We start from the raw sequence: 19,583 nt of genomic DNA, 5'->3' as shown, positions 1-19,583 counted from the left end.
TTGGCCAAGTCTATTTTTGCTTTAATTATCCTTTTAACGTGAGGTCTTATTTCAGATGAGCAAAAGCAAGTGTTACAAGCAGGATTTGTACCCATGACCTTCAGCTCAATATGACTCAATACCTGTAACCACTTGAGGTGTTGTGATTTCGATCTATTCGCACACCAACTCCTCACCTAGCCAAAGGTCATGGGTTCGAATCCCGCTTGTGACACTAGCTTTTTCATCACAACTTACAATCTTTTGAATTTTCCCTCTTTTTGCCATATTTTCTCTTTTTTACTATAGGTTTGTTGTCTAAAAAAAACTGGAACATTCTTTTTTAGATATTTTAGATTTTATAGAAGAGATTTTTTCTATATAATGGGCTGAAATTATATCTTCTTATATTGGATTATTTTGCTTTATACATGAAACTATCTACCTACAAGATGCGAGGACCTAACGCAAACTCAACCTGGCACCGATATCACATGCACTAAGAACAACCTGAGAGAAACTCCAAAAAGAATGAGATTAAATGTGGCAGAAAACTGACAATGGAAGTCACACCAAAACATTTTACCCAGTGTCTATGAACAGAGATCAAACACTCATATAAAACCAAACAGATCTTCTCTGGTCACGGATAAAATAAAGAAAACCTAAAAAGATTGAAGATCATCGATGTTGATCCTTGCGGATGCACATCGGGTGGAGCCCAAAATTGGGAACACATTATCTTCAACTGTATCAAGTTGACAAGGAATGATAGATCCGATTTGATGCAATTACGAGGCAATGCCCATCAACTTTTTTAGAAATAATTAATAAATTTAAAGAAGAGTTTTTTTCATTCATTGAAAACCTTAACTTTTATTTAATTTTATTATAGAAGATATAATAATATTAATTCAAGCCATCTACTTGCAATTCTAATAATATTATATTTGAAAATGTACATAAATATTTATATCTAATGATTGTAAAACATATGTCACATGGAGCATGTGGTTAATTTTTTTTATTTTGTATTTATTTATTTTTTTTTTTTTACGGGGTTCGCAACAGCAGAGGTCATATAAACCCTCAGGGTGCCAGTGTTTTTGAAAAAAAGCCCATTTGTATGTCGGGTTCGAATGCAGGGCCACTGGATTCGAACCCGGGACCTTTACCGGTCCTGTTACCTTACACTGATGAGCACCAAGTCAACCGTTGCAGCCACCGACGCCCCCCCCCCCCTATTGGCACTTATTGAATATATAGTATATTTTATTGAAATTTATTGACTTCTATATTATACTTCTAAAATATTAAAAACAGTGTTTTTTAAAATAAAATTTAATCTTTGTACTTACTGCCAAAGAGGGAAAGAATTATGCTTCGTGGACTGTTCAAGTGCTGATTGAGAAATGTAGGATGGAATTAAAGCTAAATATAATTAAGGAATGTGTAATTTATTAACAAAAAATAAATTTATAAAATTAAATTAGGACAAAAGTTCACAAAGTTAAATGAAAATCCTTTTCAGCGATTATAAAATACAGTATGACTGGGTTCCTTTATGTTACAAATGAAAGAAATAAAGCTTTTTTTTTTCTTAAGTTATGATGACTAAATGAATGGCCACAGTAAAAAGGATAAACAAAATAATAGTGGTAATTTTTTTATTAACTTAGAAAATATATTAACTTGTTACCCTTTGACTAGACAATTGGATGAAAAATAAATATATTTACAACTAAGATAAATTGTTTGAATAGAAGACAAATGCTCCTAAAGGAAGGCTCCATTTGCTAGCGCGTAGTTCAATAAGTTGTAGCAAGGTTTTACGGATGGATTCGGTCGTACTTTGACTGAGGAAAGCATCCCTCACGCTATTCATCAGTCCATCTAGCAGTTTGGAGTCCTCCATTTCAAGATCTCGTCCTATGGTCGTCACAGTAAAAAAAAGACACTCGATCTAAAAATTAAAATTGATTAAAAATACGAGAAAATTTATTATTTCATATTGTAAAAATGCTTACTTCAGCTGATTGCATCTTTTTCTGCTGAAGAATGTTCTGGCATACTTGGACGATCATATGAAGGACAATGTGCGATGGAGATTCCAAGGATAAACCCTCCTTCTCATTAATCACTTTAGGTTTTATCTAAAAGAAAAGATCATTTAAACTAATTGATTACATAATTGACTGATTGGTCATAAAATTCACCAGTGAATACAGTTCGTTGAGAAATGCCATAAAAGCGTGATACCGTGGTGTACAATCAACCATACACTTGGTCTGGAGGGTATATCGGCAACAGTTTAAGAGTCCTTCTAAAAACGCACCTGAAGGATCTCGCTGAAAAGAACATTAAAAGGGTTAGGCTCTGGAAACAGTGGACAGCGTAAAAATTGACGTTGAAAACTTTACCTCTATAAGAGAAATGCACAACGAGGCCCAAGATTGGGCATGTGACCTTACTCGCAATGCTTTCCCAATGATCATTTTTGGTAATGTGTCAATTTGTTCAAGACAGCCTATTGTTTTAAAATCTAAAAAATTAAAAATATAATATAAAAAAATCCCTTTTATTTTATAATATTAAAACACATCTTAAGCCTACTAAAATATTAAAAATAAACACAAAATTCTTCATGTTTGATATTTTATATCATCTATACTTAACTTTACTAACAAACTAGTTAAAAAATATAATAGTAAGCCAGTTTTTATGTTCACACTGCTTGAAGTTGATTTTTATAAACCATGAAATTATCAAATTCATTTATTATTATTCATCTATCAATCAATTATTATTATTATTATATACATTTGCACTAAACCAATTAAAATAAAATAATAGAGGAAAATAGTGAAGTTACCTGCTAAAGCTTTCATAATCAGCATCTTTTCATTTTTATCTTCAAAAAGTTCAACTTGCGCTGGGATGGCTCCCATGGCCTGATGAGCATTACTAGTGCTTTTTGATTTTTGTAAATTTTTTGCTGTCATCTCATGTAGATCCGATCCCTTATGGTTGCGAGAAGTCGTAAACTGTAATAAAATGAATAATTATATAAAAAATTAAAAACAAAAAGCATGCTTGTTTTGCATTTATCTGATTCCATAATACAATACAATTATTGTTGTTACAAACCTGAACTTTTTCTACCGACATGTGTTTATGCTTTCCTTCTAAATGGTTCACTGTTCCAGTACTCCTGAAACAAAATAATTATTTTACAAATTATTATTGTTTTATTATTAAAAAAATCGGCTGCAGACTAATCATGACTGTACAGGGTGTCAGGCTGTTCGTAACAAACTTTGTCAGTGAATTTCACATAAGAGTTACAAAAAAGTTAATTTGAACCTTGCTCCAATTCTCAAGTCTTTTGCTGATATTCAATATTTTATGTTTGTTATCATAATATAAGAAACATATCTTCGTCCCCTATCCCTTCATATTTACGTTTTTAGCATAAATCTATTATATTAATTTTTGAGGATAAAAAAAAAGAACAAAAAGAGCATTAAATTCCTTTAAGAAGACACCGTTCTGAAACTTTCAAATTAATTTTTGGTAAAAAACAAACACTAAATCTTTTAAAACTGACTAAATTTAAAAGTCGTAAACAAAACTAAATTCCCAACAACATTGGAAAACTTCACGGTAGAACTTGGCAAATTTTGTAATAAATTTTTTGTTTAATAAGCTTTCATTTATTTATATTGAACCAAAATGCATAAATTTTATGGTAATTGGGAAAAAAGTTGGGATAGTATGAAAAAGGGGATTAGTATTAATCTAGTAACTATATACTCAAAGGGGGGAAAAGTCTAATATTTTGTTGTTAATTTCAAACAAAATGTGTTTTTATTTTTATAATACTTACAACATACTCACTTTAATGTAAACCAAATTAAATGAGATCAGACATTCATGTTTTAATAAAAAGTATTTAACTATAACGGTTTAAAAGAAAATTCACCAAAACACAGGAAAATCATTTAATGATAGATTAAAATTTAACTAATAATTTACTCTATCACTAAATGGTGTTTTGGTATTTTTTTTTTAAAGCATCATAGTTAAACATTTTTTATTAAACAGGAATTTCTGATCTCGTTTAATTAGGTTTACATTAAACTTAAACATGGTTAACATTAAGTTTGAAATAAACAACAAAATACGAGTCTCCCCCCATTTGCGTATACAGATTTACCAAATTGGGTTAATTCCATAGCTTTTTTTTGGCTTGAACCAGAAATTTTTTAAAATTGATTTATTATTTTTTATATAAAGTATGGCTGAGTTGAAAATTAGTATCACAATCCCACGACATCCGGATGGGTTTGTATACTGCTTGTGACACTATTTGTCAACTTATGAACACACTGGATCGAGGTATGGTTTTGAAGAAGAAAGCAAATTTAGTTGCTACAGCCAAGCTTTTGACCTATCAGAGCAAAATAACCTTAAATATGCCTACAGATGTTTGACAGTTAGTTTGTATAGTTTGTACAGGTGGTCTCAAATTTCCGCAAACACCGATTCAGTTACTTTGCTTAAAAATAATAAATGTATTACTTCGGTTAATAAGAGGATATATATAATGCTCAAACCTAGAAAATGTCAACTTTTTTCAAAGAGTGAATTTTATTAGTAAAGTTAAGTCAAGTTTTACTAAAATCTGTTATAAAATTAAGACAAAATGGTTCTATTTTCTATTAATTGTGAGTAATATATTAATAACTGACAATAATTAATTGTGAAACCAAACCACGATTAATGTAAATGTATGATAAGTTTAGATAGTTCGATAGTTTTACAATCTGTTCTGGACATTTTAATCTAAAGGTTTTGTGCTTATAATAATATATGAAATGAGAGGTAATGTTCATTATTTGAAAATTATTTTTAAACGTAAAATAAATGGAATGAATATTATTTAAAAGAAAATACCTTACACGTTGAGGAAACATGTTGAAATCAGCTTTTAAATTAAATCACGTGACGATTTGAATGAATTTGAAACAACAGATTTCCACCCGTCATAATTTTAAAATGAAAGAGGTCTATTTTTATAAGCGGGGCTGCCCTGTTAAACCGATAGTCAAACTTTAAACAGGGCCCATTTTCTCGTCATGAAATAAATAATGCGTTTATGAAAGTTTAATAGCGTTACACTTTGTTCGAAGGTCGTTATAATCTATATAAATATTTGCCAAATATGCATCATAAAGGAGGACAAAGAGATATTTTATCTCAGAAAGTATTGTAAAAATATGCAAACAAATATGACAAATTATGCAAATCGGCGTTCTGTGCAATTGTCTTACAGTCAAACGACATTTGACAAGGAAAAAAAAATTGTACCAAGTTAAACTTACGGTCGTAATAATTAAGATTTCTGATTAAAATACTTACTTTGAGCTTTGCAATGGGCTGAATTCTTTAGCGTGTACGTTCAGTTTGGTCGAAGAAGAAATCCCGGACTGAGCTGAGCTCCTTTGGTCTGTAAACGTAAACAGAATTTTGATTTACAAAATACACCAATAAATAAACAACTCCAACGAGTCAAAAATGAAGAAAATCCACAGAAAGTAAACAATAAACGCACGTCTAGACGACTCAGCATAATAAACGAAAATTCACAAAGGCGAATTGCAATTTGATCGCGAGGTGACAAATTTGATCGAAGTTTGTTTTGCACAAGAAATGCGATCATACCTTCGAAAAAGAGCCTACCACATGAAAACCGAATATGTTAGTACATGCCGTCACGTTTGCCCAATTAAAGTTGAAAATGTTGGTGACATTGCCAATGAGTTCAACTTCTGGAAAATCAAATTTTCTAAAGATAAATCGTAATTTTAGCGCAAATTTTTAGGATTTCCTTGATTAAAATAGTAAACGATCATTTACCTTTAAAAAATTGACTTAATACAAATCAAATTTACTTGATTTTCCTTGATGATTAAAACATTGAGATATTGAAAAAATGTTATATCGCTTATCGAACGATGAATAATAAAAGAACAAAGTGTAATCGTTGTGAAACTGGATTAGAGCTAAACTGGATTAGACAAGGTACATTTTCTAATTTAAAACATAAATAAATAAACATTTTTTGAAATAGAAATTGACTTTGGAATACTATTGCACAATGATCATTTTTAAGACCATTCTGCATAGTCGCACCTTAATAGATCAAAGGTCAAAATCATCATAAAGTTGAAATGTCTGAATTTGACACATTGGGGGGCACAGCCATTTCTTCTTTATACCCAACGGCCGCACATCCTACTTTCTTTGAACTTCTAATCGCCTTCCGTCCGTGCAGATACATATCCGTATCCGGAAACTGCATACCTTCACATGCTGGTTGTCAACGTCTACGGAGTAAGTCCAACGTTCGGCAAATTCATATCTGGTTCAGTTCGTTCAGTTCCTTGAGCTTATTGGGATGATCCCAGCCAGGACAACTGCCGCGTGATAAGAGATAGTTCGATGATAGTTCCTTTGCGTGTGTGTGTGGGGCCCGTGCGTGCGAGGGTGTGGTGTGATTAAGTGATTGTGTGTGTAAAAACAAAGAATAGTGGATTCGTGACGGTGAATGAGTAAGTTTGATTGTGGGCTACAGAGGGGAGTTAGAGTGTATGAGTGGGAAGAATGTGAACAACTGAAAGTGTGAGTGAATAATTGGGAGTGTTAGTGTGTAAGAGCGAAAGACAGTGAGTGTGTGACCATGATCGATTAAGAGTTTTGAGTGAGTAGATGAGCGAAAGAACAAGTGTGTGAAAGAGTGAAATAGTACCTAACAGTGACAGTGAAAAAGTGAGATAGATAGAAAGAGAGAGAGAGAGAGAGAGGAAGAGAGGGGGAGAAAGAGAGAAAGGGGGAGAGATAGAGAGAAAGAGAGAGAGAGGAAGTGAGAGAGAGAGGAAGAGAGAGGGAGAGGGAGAGGGAGAGGGAGAGAGAGAGAGAGAGAGAGGGAGAGAGAGAGAGAATGAGAGAGAGAGAGAGAGAAAGAGAGAGAGAGAGAGAGAGAGAGTGAGAAAGAGAGAGAGAGAGGGTGAGAAATAGAGAGGGTGAGAAATAGAGAGAGGGGGAGAAAGAGAGAAAGGGGGAGAGAGAGAGAGAGTGGGTGAGGGAGAGAAATAGAGAGGGGGAGAAAGGGAGAGAGAGAGGGAGTGAAATAGAGAGAGGGGAGAAAGAGAGAAAGGGGTGAGAGATAGAGGGAGAGAAATAGAGAGAGAGGGGGAGAGAGAGAGGGGGTGAGGGAGAGAAAGAGAGAGCGTGAGAGAGAGCTAGTTAGAGAAGAGTATGAGCGGAAAGAGTAAATATATGTGAGTAAATTAGCGTGAGTTAGTAAATGAGTGAGAATGTATGTAAGAGAAAAGGAGAGTTGAGTGCGTGAATGCTAATGAAGACGAGAGATAAAACAGTGCGTGAGAGTGTGAATGAACGAGCGAGAATGAGTGAGTGACAAAATCCTATTGAATATCACATACACATGCATATAATATATGAATAGTGTTAGAAAGAACGAAAGACTGTGCTTGCAAGTTAGTGGGCTTGAGTAATCAAGCGAATATGAGTGAACTGGTGAGTGATAGTGTGAATGGGCAAGAGTTCGAGTAAGGGGGTGTGAGCGAGAGTGACAGATCGATACAACAAATTCGAAGATGGTCCAAGATAACTTATCACACTCCACTTGGACCTTCTTGATTTCCAAAGATTAATTAAATAGCAAAATAAACAAGTAATCACCTTAGGGGTTGTGCTACAGCTTGGTTTTCCATTGTTATGCATTATGTATAAAAGTTTCGGATTTATTTGGTAGAAAGTTCATCTACTTGGATGTTGATATTCGGCCAGTTGGTCTACGGATCGGGAAGGACCGACCTTTCCCTTTCGACTGTAATCTCCTGACTCTCGAGTCGAAATCAGGGATCGCTCTCGTAACTTTCGAGTATCCCAAAACAAGAAAGTCGACTCTGCTTTCTTCTCCCTCCCGAGGTACCGAAAGACCAAGAAAGGTACAAGACCTCCTGAATAATTGGGCAAATCATCATTAACTAGTGAGCCGTGTGAATTCTCACGTGGATCGTCGATCGGAGATCGTATATCTCGGAGCCAAAAATGAAAACGAAATTGTTTCGTTTTCACTTTTTTTAGTTACTTAAGTTTGAATAAGTCCTATCGGTAGGATTAAATTTTTCAGTTTGTACAGTTTCAGCAATAGACACTGAAGAAATCGTACAAACTAATTAACTCTGATCTTCGTGTACTTTTTTTTCATACAAGTTCCAAATAGTATGAAAGAACAAATGAAATTGAGAAAAATGAGAGAATGGTATGGAATGGAAAAATGGTAATGGAAAATGGAATACAGAAAGAATGGTAAAACTTACTGGGAGGTTTGTAGAGTTCTATCGCTGGAGCCCGTTTGGAGTTGATGGAAATTCGCTTTGAAGCAGGATTTTTCCCCTAGAACAAAGTATAAGATTTTTTAAATTATGAATTTTGGATAGTTTACTACACCCCTAAATAATAAATAAAAAATTATTTATATAATTATTCATTTTAAAACTTTTTTCATTTCTTCCTTTAAACAAATCAAGATTACCAATTTTCAAACATTTTATTGTCGTTATCATTTTATAGAATGTTGAACCAGAGGTCGTATTATGTAATAAAAACCTGAGTTATATAAAATCGATAATCAATTATGAAAATTCCTTCAGTGGTTCTTTTAATAAAATTCAAATTTATACTGACGTGTTGACTCTGACGATGTCTCACAGGAAACTCCATTTCGGTGTAGCTTCGCCTTAACTCTCGGCCTTCCATTCTGCTAACAAATCAAACAGAATTAGCAATGACAGATCACAATTTTGACAAAGAATGACAAAAATGTATCCCTAACAAAACTGTGCGACATTCGCGAATAAGCTAGATTGATATAAAAAAAAAATGCTTGCGTGCGCTTGTATGTGAATCTAAGAGAAGCATGCAAGAATGTGAAAAAAATTGTGAGTTCGTTGGTCCATATGCGTGTGTATTTTGTTTTGTGTGATTTTTATGAAGGAACTGTTTACTTACCACAGCACCTTATATATTACATGCATTATGGGAAATAAACATATGTTTGTCTGTCCCTCTTTCTATGTCTTTCTCACCCTTTTTTATTGTGTTTTTGTCTGTTTCTCTTTCTGTCTCTCTCACACTTTTTCTTTTTCTCTCTGTTCGACTTCTCACGCTCTTTCTGCTTCCTTCTTTCTCGACCTCTTCTCTATTTCTGTCTCTCCCTTCTCTGCCTCTCTATCTTTCTTCCCTCCTTTCTCTACTTTCTATGTCTCACGCACACACACACACACACACACACACACACACACACACACACACGCTCTCTCTCTCTCTCTCTCTTTCTCTCTCTCTCTTTCTCTTTCGCTCTTTTTTCTGCCTCTCACTCACTCTCTTTCTGTTTTCTTCTTTACATGCCTCTTCTCTATTTTCGTCTCTCCGCTCTCTCTCATTCTATGTCTTCCCTTCTTATTCAAACTAACACAACTCTCACTCTCTCATTGTCTATCTCTTTGTGGCTCTCACTCTCTGTCTCTACTGTTTTTCACAAGCAAGCTAAATTCTCTATTTATTGTCTCTCTTTCTACTTTTCTCTCTTTCTTACCTTATCACTCTCTGTGTCTCTCCTTTGTTCCTCGCTCTTATGCACACACACTCTCTCTCCCTCTCTTGCTTACTTTCTATCTTTCTCTCTCTCAATCTATTTATCTATCTGTAATATTGTTATTCAAATTATTTACATTAGGCCCTTGGTCGATATTGCAAGTGTTTATATTAGAATTCTTATAATTTTTAATTGAGCATTTTATATTATTCCATGTTTAGTGGTCATAATTGACGTATTAATTGTTCCAATTAATTATTCTTTTTATTTAAAGTTGTTAGTTGAGATGAAAAATTAGTGTTACGAGTGGGATTCAAACCCACGATCTTCGGCTCAATACGTCGCTTCTCTAACACTTGTCACGATAGCTCAAGTTGTTGAGCCGAAGGTTGTGGGTTCGAATCCCGGTCGAGACACTATTTTTTTATCTCAACCAAAAACCTTAGATAAAAAGTAAAATTAATTTTATATTATAATTTGATAAACCTTATTTTTTTAGTTATGATTTATGAAGAATTTTTAGTATTTTATTGGAATGGCACACGTAACATTAGAAAGGAGAAATACGGCATAGTTTGTCCACCCAGTGAAATGTCGTAACAATTATGTTGTTGTTTGTATTGTCGAAAGTGTAATTATACATTCCAATCGCACGTTGGATTCCATACGTGCGTCGCTCCCCTCCAAAGCAGGATGCATTCATTGCATTTGAGAAATAAACATACCAAGGTGTGAAGGATGGAAAAACACGGTCGATCCCTTGCAAAAATGACGCTTTCCATGTTAGAAAAGGGAAAACGAACAATAACTCTTAGCGATAACAACTGCAATTATCCATTAACAATTGGTCAATTTGATATAATTGGCCTATCCTTGATGAATGGTATTTTATCTGAACCAGACAACACGGATATTTAACGCATCTTGCAAGTTTAGCCGATTCGATAAAAAAACGGCGTTGTCACCGTTCCAAGGTGTTCCGTGTTTTCCCAATGACTGCGATCCAGGGTAAAATTTAATTTTCACTACTGAAAACTGTGGCAGCTCTGGGTTTCCAATGTCAACTCGACGACCATACAATCCCACCAGACCAGTTCAGCCTCCGCACGCTAATTTGCCGGCCTACGCGGCACAGTTTCCACTCGGCGAAGAGAAAAGGGACCTCATTTAAAGATTTCACGTTAGTAATACGCGAAATGATGGAAAACGGTTTCTTTTTTGTCCACATGGAAGAAAATTTACTTTAACCATTATTAAAAAAAAAAAAAAATCAAACCTTACTTTAAATACCAAAATTTTTCTTCTTTATCTAGCGGTGGTCGCAACGGTAAAGGCAATGACACAGTGCTCATTACCGTAAGGTCCCCCGACATACTTACAAATGAGCTTTTTAAAAAAAACACACCGATACCCCGAGGGTTGATATTCTGATGTTGTGAACTCCCGTAAAAAAATAATAATAATGAAAATCATGTCATGTTTTCCATTTCCAATTTGTCACAATTTTCGTTTATTTATGCTTCATTATACACATATTTAAAAAAATAAAAGTACACAACTGCTAATAGCCTAAGCCTAATATATTAGGACTAACATGACATTTCAGCCAACTAGGCCTTGCCAAATAGCTGAGCTAAAGTGGACTTAATTATTAAAATAATTTGAATAAACACTGATTGATTTTATGCTGGCTTTTTAATGATAAATAATAAAATTAAGTCTAATTATCGTATGGGATTATTTTTCATTTATTAATTTTGAAATTTTGATGCCGTTTATAAGAAAATCGAAATTTTGAAGTTGGGAAAAATTTGAATATATAAAATAAACAAGAAAGATTTTTTTCAGTGGAGAACAATTGATTTATCTGGCGTCCTTTGTAGGGAATAACTGAGTTTCTATTGAAAATTTGATAATATTTTTGATACGATTTTTTTGAAGTCCGGAAAAATTTAAGTTTGTAAAATAAACGACTATAAATCGAAAACGAATTTTTAATCTATTCTCAATGGAGAACAATTGAATTTATCTTGAGTCCTTTTTTTAGGGAGCAACTGAGTTTTTATTGAAAATTTGGTGCTGTTTATGATAAGATTTGTGGAAAAAATGAGATTTTTGAAATCCGGCAAAAATTAAATTTTGTAAAATAAACGACTTTAAATCAAAAACTAAATTTTAAACTATTCTCAATGGAGAACAATGATTCGATGACCATATAATTCTCTACTGTAAATGTTCCAACTTATTTAGAAACAAATCTTTGCAGAATTACAAATTCCTGAAAACTTATTTGATAGTTTTAAATTAGAAAAAATTCTAAAATCGGAAAATGATCTAATCTATTGAAAACGTATTACTTCTTAAATATAGCAGAAGATATTTGAGGAAAGGAGGTTAGAAAATTTATTATTTGTTAAATACAAAATATAATTGAAATTTTTAGATTTAAAAAACTAGGAAGAAATAACAACATTAATTTTTCATTCTAATTCAACTTTAATTTATGTTGTTAGATTATTCTCTACAAATTTTGTCTGTGAAATTGTTTTTTATATAATTTTATAAATTGTAATGAAGTATTATTCTCTCTTCTCTCTCTCACTCCCTCTCTAACTCCCTCACTCTCTCCTTCTCCCACTCTCTCCCTCTCCCACTCTCACCCACTCACACTCACTCGCTCTCTCTCCCTCTCTTACTCACTCACCCTCAACCTCTCTCACTCCCTCACTCACTCTCTCTCACACTCCCTCCTCTCTCACTGCCTCATTCACTCTCCCACACTCTCTCTCACTCTCTCTCTCTCTTTCTCTTTATATCTCAATGGAGAACAATTGAATTTATCTTGTGTCCTCTTTTAAGGTTAATAACTCAGTTTTTATTGATAATTTGAAGCTATTTATGACACAATTTGTGCAAAANACAATGTTTGTAAATCCCAGGCCCTGAAGATGATCTCAATAAAAGATCGAAACGTTGGCACGATAAAGAAAATGTTTTTCTGAAACCTACATCACACCCGATCGCATCTCACGATATCTGAATAACTAAGTATACGTTGATAATATACCAATTCATTACATAAAGATTAATTAATTGAAAGAAGTTATTTGGTCAATCGGACCACGAATATAGTAATAATATATTATCAACGTATTATCAAGGTATTGTTTGAAATGAAAAAGTTAGTGTCACGAGCGGGATTTGAGCCCATGACCTTCGGCTAAATACGCCGCTGCTCTTCCTTCCACTTGAGCTATCGTGACACTAAAATTTGAAAAATGGCAGAAAGGAGGGAAAATTCGAAAGGTAGGTTGATATGGGAAGTTGGTGTCCGAATGGATCGAAGTCGCGATATCTCAAGTGGTAGAGCAGCGGCGGATTTAGCCGAAGGTCGTGGGTTCGAATCCCACTCGTGACACTAACTTTTTCATTTAACCAAGACCTTACATACAGATTAATTAATTGAAAGAAGTTATATATATTCGAAAAATTTGTTGTTGTTTCTACATTATGACATGTACATTGTTCAATAAAAAAATGTTAATATTAATCATTCTATGTTAAATCCTGAACATTGAAGCCGGACGGGGCGAATTTCATTCACTTCTCGAATGGCTTTTAGACCAAGGACGGAGTGATTCTGCTAGACCGTAAACCTTTGGTTACGAACGTTGCAACCGTACATCGCCGCTACAACACAATTTACTATATTGAAATTTTATTTCGTCTATTTTTTATTAAATGGAAGAAAGACATTGAAGAGAAAATTACAGTCAGTTAAATTGCGTGTTAAAAATTCTCAGAGAGCGAAGTGTACAGGCAGCCGTTATTTGTGACTGTTTATCACTTCTGTCACGTATGATTCAATGCAAAGAAAATTAGCATAATTAAAGGAATGAATTCAAAGCACGGTGGCATTTAAGAAAGTCCTCTGTTCTGAAACTGGGCTTCGATAATAGTCCTATTTCTTCCGAGCCGAATTCTCCGGCGGATCCTATTTTTATATTATCAGAGTGTGAGCTGACTTAATTGATCAACAATCATCAATTTTATGCTAATGAAAAAATAAATAATAATTCGGGGAGTCATAAAGCCTATTTAAAGTTTCAGGATAGAAATCACTTCCTAAATTTTACTCATAAACATTGACTCATTCCCAATACAGAAAGTACTATAAAATTTTAATTAAGACATTTTAATTAGACAGTTTTTATTTTTTTCTTCATAGTTAAAATGTATAATCCGGCATAAAGAGTTCACTTCAAAGATATTTCAATTTTTTTTAACAATACACGGTCGCATAAATTTGCTTTTAAGTGCAACTTCACAACCTTCACTGATTTTTGCCTTATCTCATACTCTGCAGCATTGCATAATTGTGTTTTTTTTGTAAAAATTATTTTTGTTTTGTTCTTCTACAATATTAATCAAAGCACACTTAGCACGAGATGAGCAAAGAGGAAAGGAGCCAGTTTTGTAAGTACCATTTGCCATCAATCAGAAATATTTACTCGCAACGACGAAGGACAAAGTGTACGTACAATTTGAAAAGTAGTTTCGTGTGACACTGATAGGAATGGAATCACGCATAATTAGTTATGAGGTCAGTGGCATCCCAGCTTAGAAATAGAGGAAGTCGACGTTCACGTCATTCTAGGACTCCAGTTACAATAATTGCAGCTCTTTTCGAGATTTTTTTTTTTGTATATATTATTAATAACCGTTTGAACATTAGACTCTACAATTACTTTTTATTACTGTACTAAGATTTTTTCATAAACGCTCAGACGAAACGAACATAGAGTACACTAATTATTCGGAAATCGTGAGATGCGGTCTGGCGTGATGTAGGCTTCAGAAAAACATTTTCTTTATCGTGCTAACGTTTCGATCTTTATTGAGATCATCTTCAGGGCCTGGGATTTACAAACATTGTTTACATTTAACAAATACATATAGGATGTGGAAAAAAGCGAATTTATACAATGCAAACAAAATATTTTTTATTACAATTAATTAAGGTTTTTAGTTGAGATAAAAAAGTCAATGACACGAGCGGGATTCGAACCCACGATCTTCGGCTTGATACGCCGCTGCTCTACCACTTGAGCTATCGTGACCTCGATCCACTCGGACACCAATTTCCCATCTCAACCGCACCTTTTGAATTTTCTATGACTTTTTTATCTCAACTAAAAACCTTAATTAATTGTAAACTATTAATTGGTCAAGCGGACCACGAAATTAGTGAATTTAATATTTTTTATATTCAATCAAAGTATTTGTACTCATTACTAAATACTTTGATTGAATATAAAAAAATATTTTGTTTGCATTGTATAAAGTCTCTTTTTTCCACATCCTATATATATTTGTTAAATTTAAACAATATTTGTAAACCCAGGACCTGAAGATGATCTCAATAAAGATCGAAACGTTGGCACGATAAAGAAAATGTTTTTCTGAAACCTACGTCACACCAGACCGCATCTCACGATTTCCGAATAATCATAGACTAACAGTCACTAATCACCACACATAGAGTGCACTAAAAATATGGTAATTTTGTTTCCTTCTCACTTTTCATGTACAAATTTTGCCATCAATTGTATTTTTGTTTTAAACAATTAACTATCATATGAATGTTTTTTTTATCAATACCATTGATGACAATATCATCAGATGAATCTATATAAATCGTTATTGAAACTAATAATGATTGGAAAACAAAAACTTTTTTAAGTATTCTGTTTTGGCAGAAAGCGTGTCTGACAATCTTATAAATTGTAATTTAGAATCTAGGTTATCGTTTAAACATTTCACCTAAATGACTGGAAAGTACTGCTTATCTTGTTGAAAGTGGATAAATTTTTTTTTGAAAATGAAACAATTTAACATTATCGAAATGACTAAATAGTAGAAAAATGTAAAAGATTGATTATTTAATAAATCATCAACCACCGACCACATTCAACAATTATTAATTAAGGGCTGAATTATTGTTATTTTTAATGTTTTGGTTTAACTTTAAAGTCTTTTTACTTTTTACTGGCCTTTGTTATAATCGTAATTAGATCGTTTCTGATCATTTTGGTCTTCTGTTCTTCAGCGGTGGTTTGTATGTTATCAATCTAGTATTTTCTGAATGAGACAAGGTGAGCTTTAACATCAAGGATATAAGTACGGAAATGCACCAATCCGTTACAGAAGATGGCTAAAAGCCAAATTTCACATCCATCAACCTATCTCCCAAGACGTTTAAGAGGGAAATCTCGCACTTTATTATATTACATTACCGGCGTATTTTAAAATTGAAAGCAATTTTTATATTACATTATAGCGAAGGGTATGTGCGGTAAATGATTGTACGCTCACTTCTTTATAAATCTTCGACATTTTACCCCTTTTTAATTAATTACATTTGGTTGAAAAATACAGACAACGTGGGCTGTTAATTTATGATGTAAAAGTGGCAACTGTTATAGCGAATATGTTGAAACAAAGCCTTAAAAAGTTATTTATCTCCTTTAAAAACAATTCTTTAATAAATAGTAATAAATTGATTTGATTTAAAAAAATGGGTTGAAGCCCAAATATAATACAAATAAGAATTCTTGATATCTATCAATATAGGTAAATAAAAATTAAACACTTCCAAGAATTATGAGAAGAAAGTGGAATGGACACCTCACTAACATATGCCAAACGATAATAAAAACAATACAGACCATGTGGGTTGTTAATTTATTATGTAAAAGTGGCAACTGTTATAGCGAGTATGTTGAAACATAACCTTAAAAAATGATATGCTTCTTTAAAAAAAATTCTTTAATAAATAATTATAAATTGTTTAATAAATAATAATAAATTAATTTGAGTTTATAAAATGGATTCAAGCCTAAATATAATAAAAAATAATATTTTTGATATCGATCAATAAAGGGTAATAAAAATAGCCTTAAAACGTACTATGCTGCTTTAAAAAAAATCTTTAATAAATAATTATAAATTGTTTAATAAATTAATTTGAATTTAAAAAATGGATCCAAGCCCGAATATAATAAAAAATAATATTTTTGATATCGATCAGTAAAGGGTAATAAAAATAACCTTAAAAAGTAATATGCTTCTTTAAAAAAATTCTTTAATAAATAATTATAAACTGTTTAATAAATAATAATAAATTAATTTGAATTTAAAAAATGGATTCAAGCACAAATATAATAAAAAATAATAACGCTTCTTTTTAAAAAAATATTAATAAATAATTATAAATTGTTTAATAAATAATAATAAATTAATTTGAATTTAAAAAATGGATTCAAGCCCGAATATAAAAAGAATAATATTTTTGATATCGATAAATAAAGTGTAATAAAAAATAGCCTTAAAAATTAATATGCTTATTTAAAAAAATTCTTTAATAAATGATTATAAATTGTTTAGTAAATAATAATAAATTAATTTGAATTTAAAAAATGGATTCAAGCCCGAATATAAAAAGAATAATATTTTTGATATCGATCAATAAAGTGTAATAAAAAATAGCCTTAAAAATTAATATGCTTCTTTAAAAAAATTCTTTAATAAATAATTATAAATTGTTTAGCAAATAATAATAAATTAATTTGAATTTAAAAAATGGATTCAAGCCCAAATATAATAAAAATAACAATTTTGATATCGATCAATAAAGGGAAATAAAAATTAAAAACATCCGAAAATTATGGGAAGAACGTGGATGGACACTTACATGTGCCAAATGGCAATAAAAATCTATTAATTTATTTTCTCAACTAAAAGTACGTTACTAAGTACTTACTAACGGTACTAAAACTATCAATTTTAGTTAGTTGAAGTTGGTAAAGTTACAGAAATGACAACACGAGCTTGAAGGCTAAATTTCTGTTGTGGGACGATTGCAGTACTGCGAATGTCAACAAATTGAGCATTTTGTCTTTTAAGAGATACATGGTTTCACCATCGCTCGTTGCAATTTGAGACGACTGTAGAATCGGATTGCTTGCAGTTGCTTGAAGTTTACAAGGAATTAAAAACGTGTGCGGGCGTTGATGACAGAACAACGACCAAGCTACAAGTAGGAAGAGAGAGAAAGATAATTAATGATGGTTTTTTTAAAACATTTCTCCCTTTGTTTAATTGTGTGCAGGGATGGTATTTGGACGCGTTGAACGCACGTGTAGAGGATAAATTTAGTTTTCCGTCTCGGATGAAAATCTTCCGACCTACGATAAAATAACATTGGATTCGTCCACAGTCTGTGCCGGGGGTGTTATTTCGACATTCTGGATTAGTCTGTTAATAAATTTGCGGACAACTTACTTTTTTTAAATGTCAATAGTGTCGATCGATATATTTCGTTGACTTTCCTCGAGGCAAGTCTTGTTTTCGTCGGGTCGCTGTAAAAAAAGAAAAAAGAACAACTCACTTAGTGCATTTCTTATATTGCCTAATCTTTCGGTGAACTTGCGCTCGGTGAGAGACTGTAAATAGTTCCAAGACGCGTTATATTTAGACCAGTGCGTCTTTGGACGCTTTTGGCCGCGATACGTTTGACAAACCGATGATTTTTCACTTCTGAATTTTTTCATTTTCCGCCTCTGATTCGGTTATAAAGAAAATCGAGTTATATTGTTTAAAAGACGATTTTCACCTTAGTCCATGGCTCGCCTGTTATTTTCAAACGAGTTCGGAGTCGCCGGGCGTGGGCCAACTAGCCAGCGCCCCACACACTGATCGCCGCCCCGTGCCGAGGAGGGAGCGCCACACAGCCCTTCCTTCTTCTCTTATTGGTGGGGAGATTTGACTATTATTTGACTCTTCCCACTCTTTATTATTTCGATGGTATTTATTTTATGTCATATGCTTTATGCTGATGGCTATGATGTCAGAAGGAGAACACTGCTTCCTTGGGTAACAAGGATGAGACAACATTCCCTCCATACAAAATTTGCCATATAGATTTTTTGGCTACTATTAGCTGTGAGGAGCACCATGATCATGTGCAGTATGAAACTGCTTGAGTTCACTAAGAGGAGTATAATAAAATCTCTCTTGTTTATGTATCAAGGTAATAGAGACCAAACAGCAAAGTTTGTCAGGATGTCAATCAGCCCTGAATCCTTTTGTGGCATACAAAATTTCCTGAAGCGCAGTTCCATAGTAAAAATGGATCTCGATGTTAAAGGAATACACAATCATATACACTGACAGGCAAAAAATTCCGCCCACTTGTAATATAATTTGATTTGTATATATTTTTATACGTTAACCAAAGTTTTACCTTTTTTAACGTGATACGTTAAAAAAGTAAATTGTTAATTGCCATTTAGTGGTCTATTGACCAAATTACTTCTTTCAATTAATTTATCTTTTTATGTAAGGTTTTGGTAGAAATGAAAATCAAGCGCCACGAGCGGGATTCGACCCACGACCTTCGGCTAAATACGCCGCTGCTCTACCACTTGAGCTATCGTGACTTCGATCGATGTTTAATTAACATTTCAATATCGCGCATGTCCTCTTCTTGCTTTAATTACACCTCGAAGACGCCTCGGCATACTTTCTAAAAGTCGAAAAATATCTCTTTGCTGGAGGTTAGCCCATTCTTGGCAAAGTGACCTTTCAAGATCGTGGAGTGTATCAGGAAGTGATGGACGTGCTCATATTCTTTTGAGATTATTCCATAAATGTACGATGAGGTTCAAGTCTGAAGAACGGGCTGGCCAGGTTAAGACCCTGATGTTAAGCTGTTGAAGGTACGTTTGTACTATGCGAGCGACATGTGGGCGGGCATTCTCTTGCATTAGAATAGGAATGTCGCTGATTTCATCGAGGATAGGCAACGCGAGATGTTCCAAAATTTCATCCACATAGCGAGTGGCCGTCAAAGACC

At 33.2% G+C, this 19,583-nt stretch overlaps 1 protein-coding gene across 2 annotated transcripts; it reads right to left on the bottom strand.

Annotated features, from left to right (window-relative positions):
* Positions 1-1,629: 1,629 nt before the first annotated feature.
* On the bottom strand, positions 1,630-18,451 carry LOC106663752 (MIF4G domain-containing protein A). Of its 2 annotated transcripts, none has more exons than XM_014388834.2 (11): positions 18,342-18,451; positions 18,011-18,087; positions 8,758-8,833; positions 8,391-8,466; positions 5,401-5,488; positions 3,127-3,190; positions 2,852-3,023; positions 2,400-2,521; positions 2,196-2,327; positions 2,007-2,132; positions 1,630-1,942 (listed from the first exon to the last, which is right to left on the bottom strand). In XM_014388834.2, exons 3-11 carry the CDS (start codon positions 8,827-8,829, stop codon positions 1,721-1,723), a joined length of 1,074 nt encoding a protein of 357 aa, XP_014244320.1. In that variant the 5' UTR covers positions 8,830-8,833; positions 18,011-18,087; positions 18,342-18,451; the 3' UTR covers positions 1,630-1,720. The 2 variants fall into 2 exon arrangements, with proteins under 2 accessions (XP_014244320.1, XP_014244321.1); XM_014388835.2 differs by having other exon boundaries at positions 8,758-8,830.
* Positions 18,452-19,583: the final 1,132 nt, after the last annotated feature.

This window comes from Cimex lectularius, unplaced genomic scaffold, assembly GCF_000648675.2.
Source record: "Cimex lectularius strain Harlan isolate CLEC.00 unplaced genomic scaffold, Clec_2.1 scaffold204, whole genome shotgun sequence".
NCBI classification, from domain to species: domain Eukaryota; kingdom Metazoa; phylum Arthropoda; class Insecta; order Hemiptera; family Cimicidae; genus Cimex; species Cimex lectularius.
Note: the sequence above shows the minus strand (reverse complement) of the source record. Positions and strands in the feature narration are given on the sequence as shown.

Bases quoted from the DNA above. Each gene is read 5' to 3' on its own strand.
- LOC106663752 (XM_014388834.2), bottom strand. From the start codon at position 8,829: ATGGAAGGCCGAGAGTTAAGGCGAAGCTACACCGAAATGGAGTTTCCT. The intron at 2,522-2,851 runs GTAACTTCACTA...TTAATTTTTTAG, and splicing joins GATTATGAAAGCTTTAGCAG to ATTTTAAAACAATAGGCTGT. The intron at 2,328-2,399 runs GTAAAGTTTTCA...TGTTCTTTTCAG, and splicing joins TGTGCATTTCTCTTATAGAG to CGAGATCCTTCAGGTGCGTT.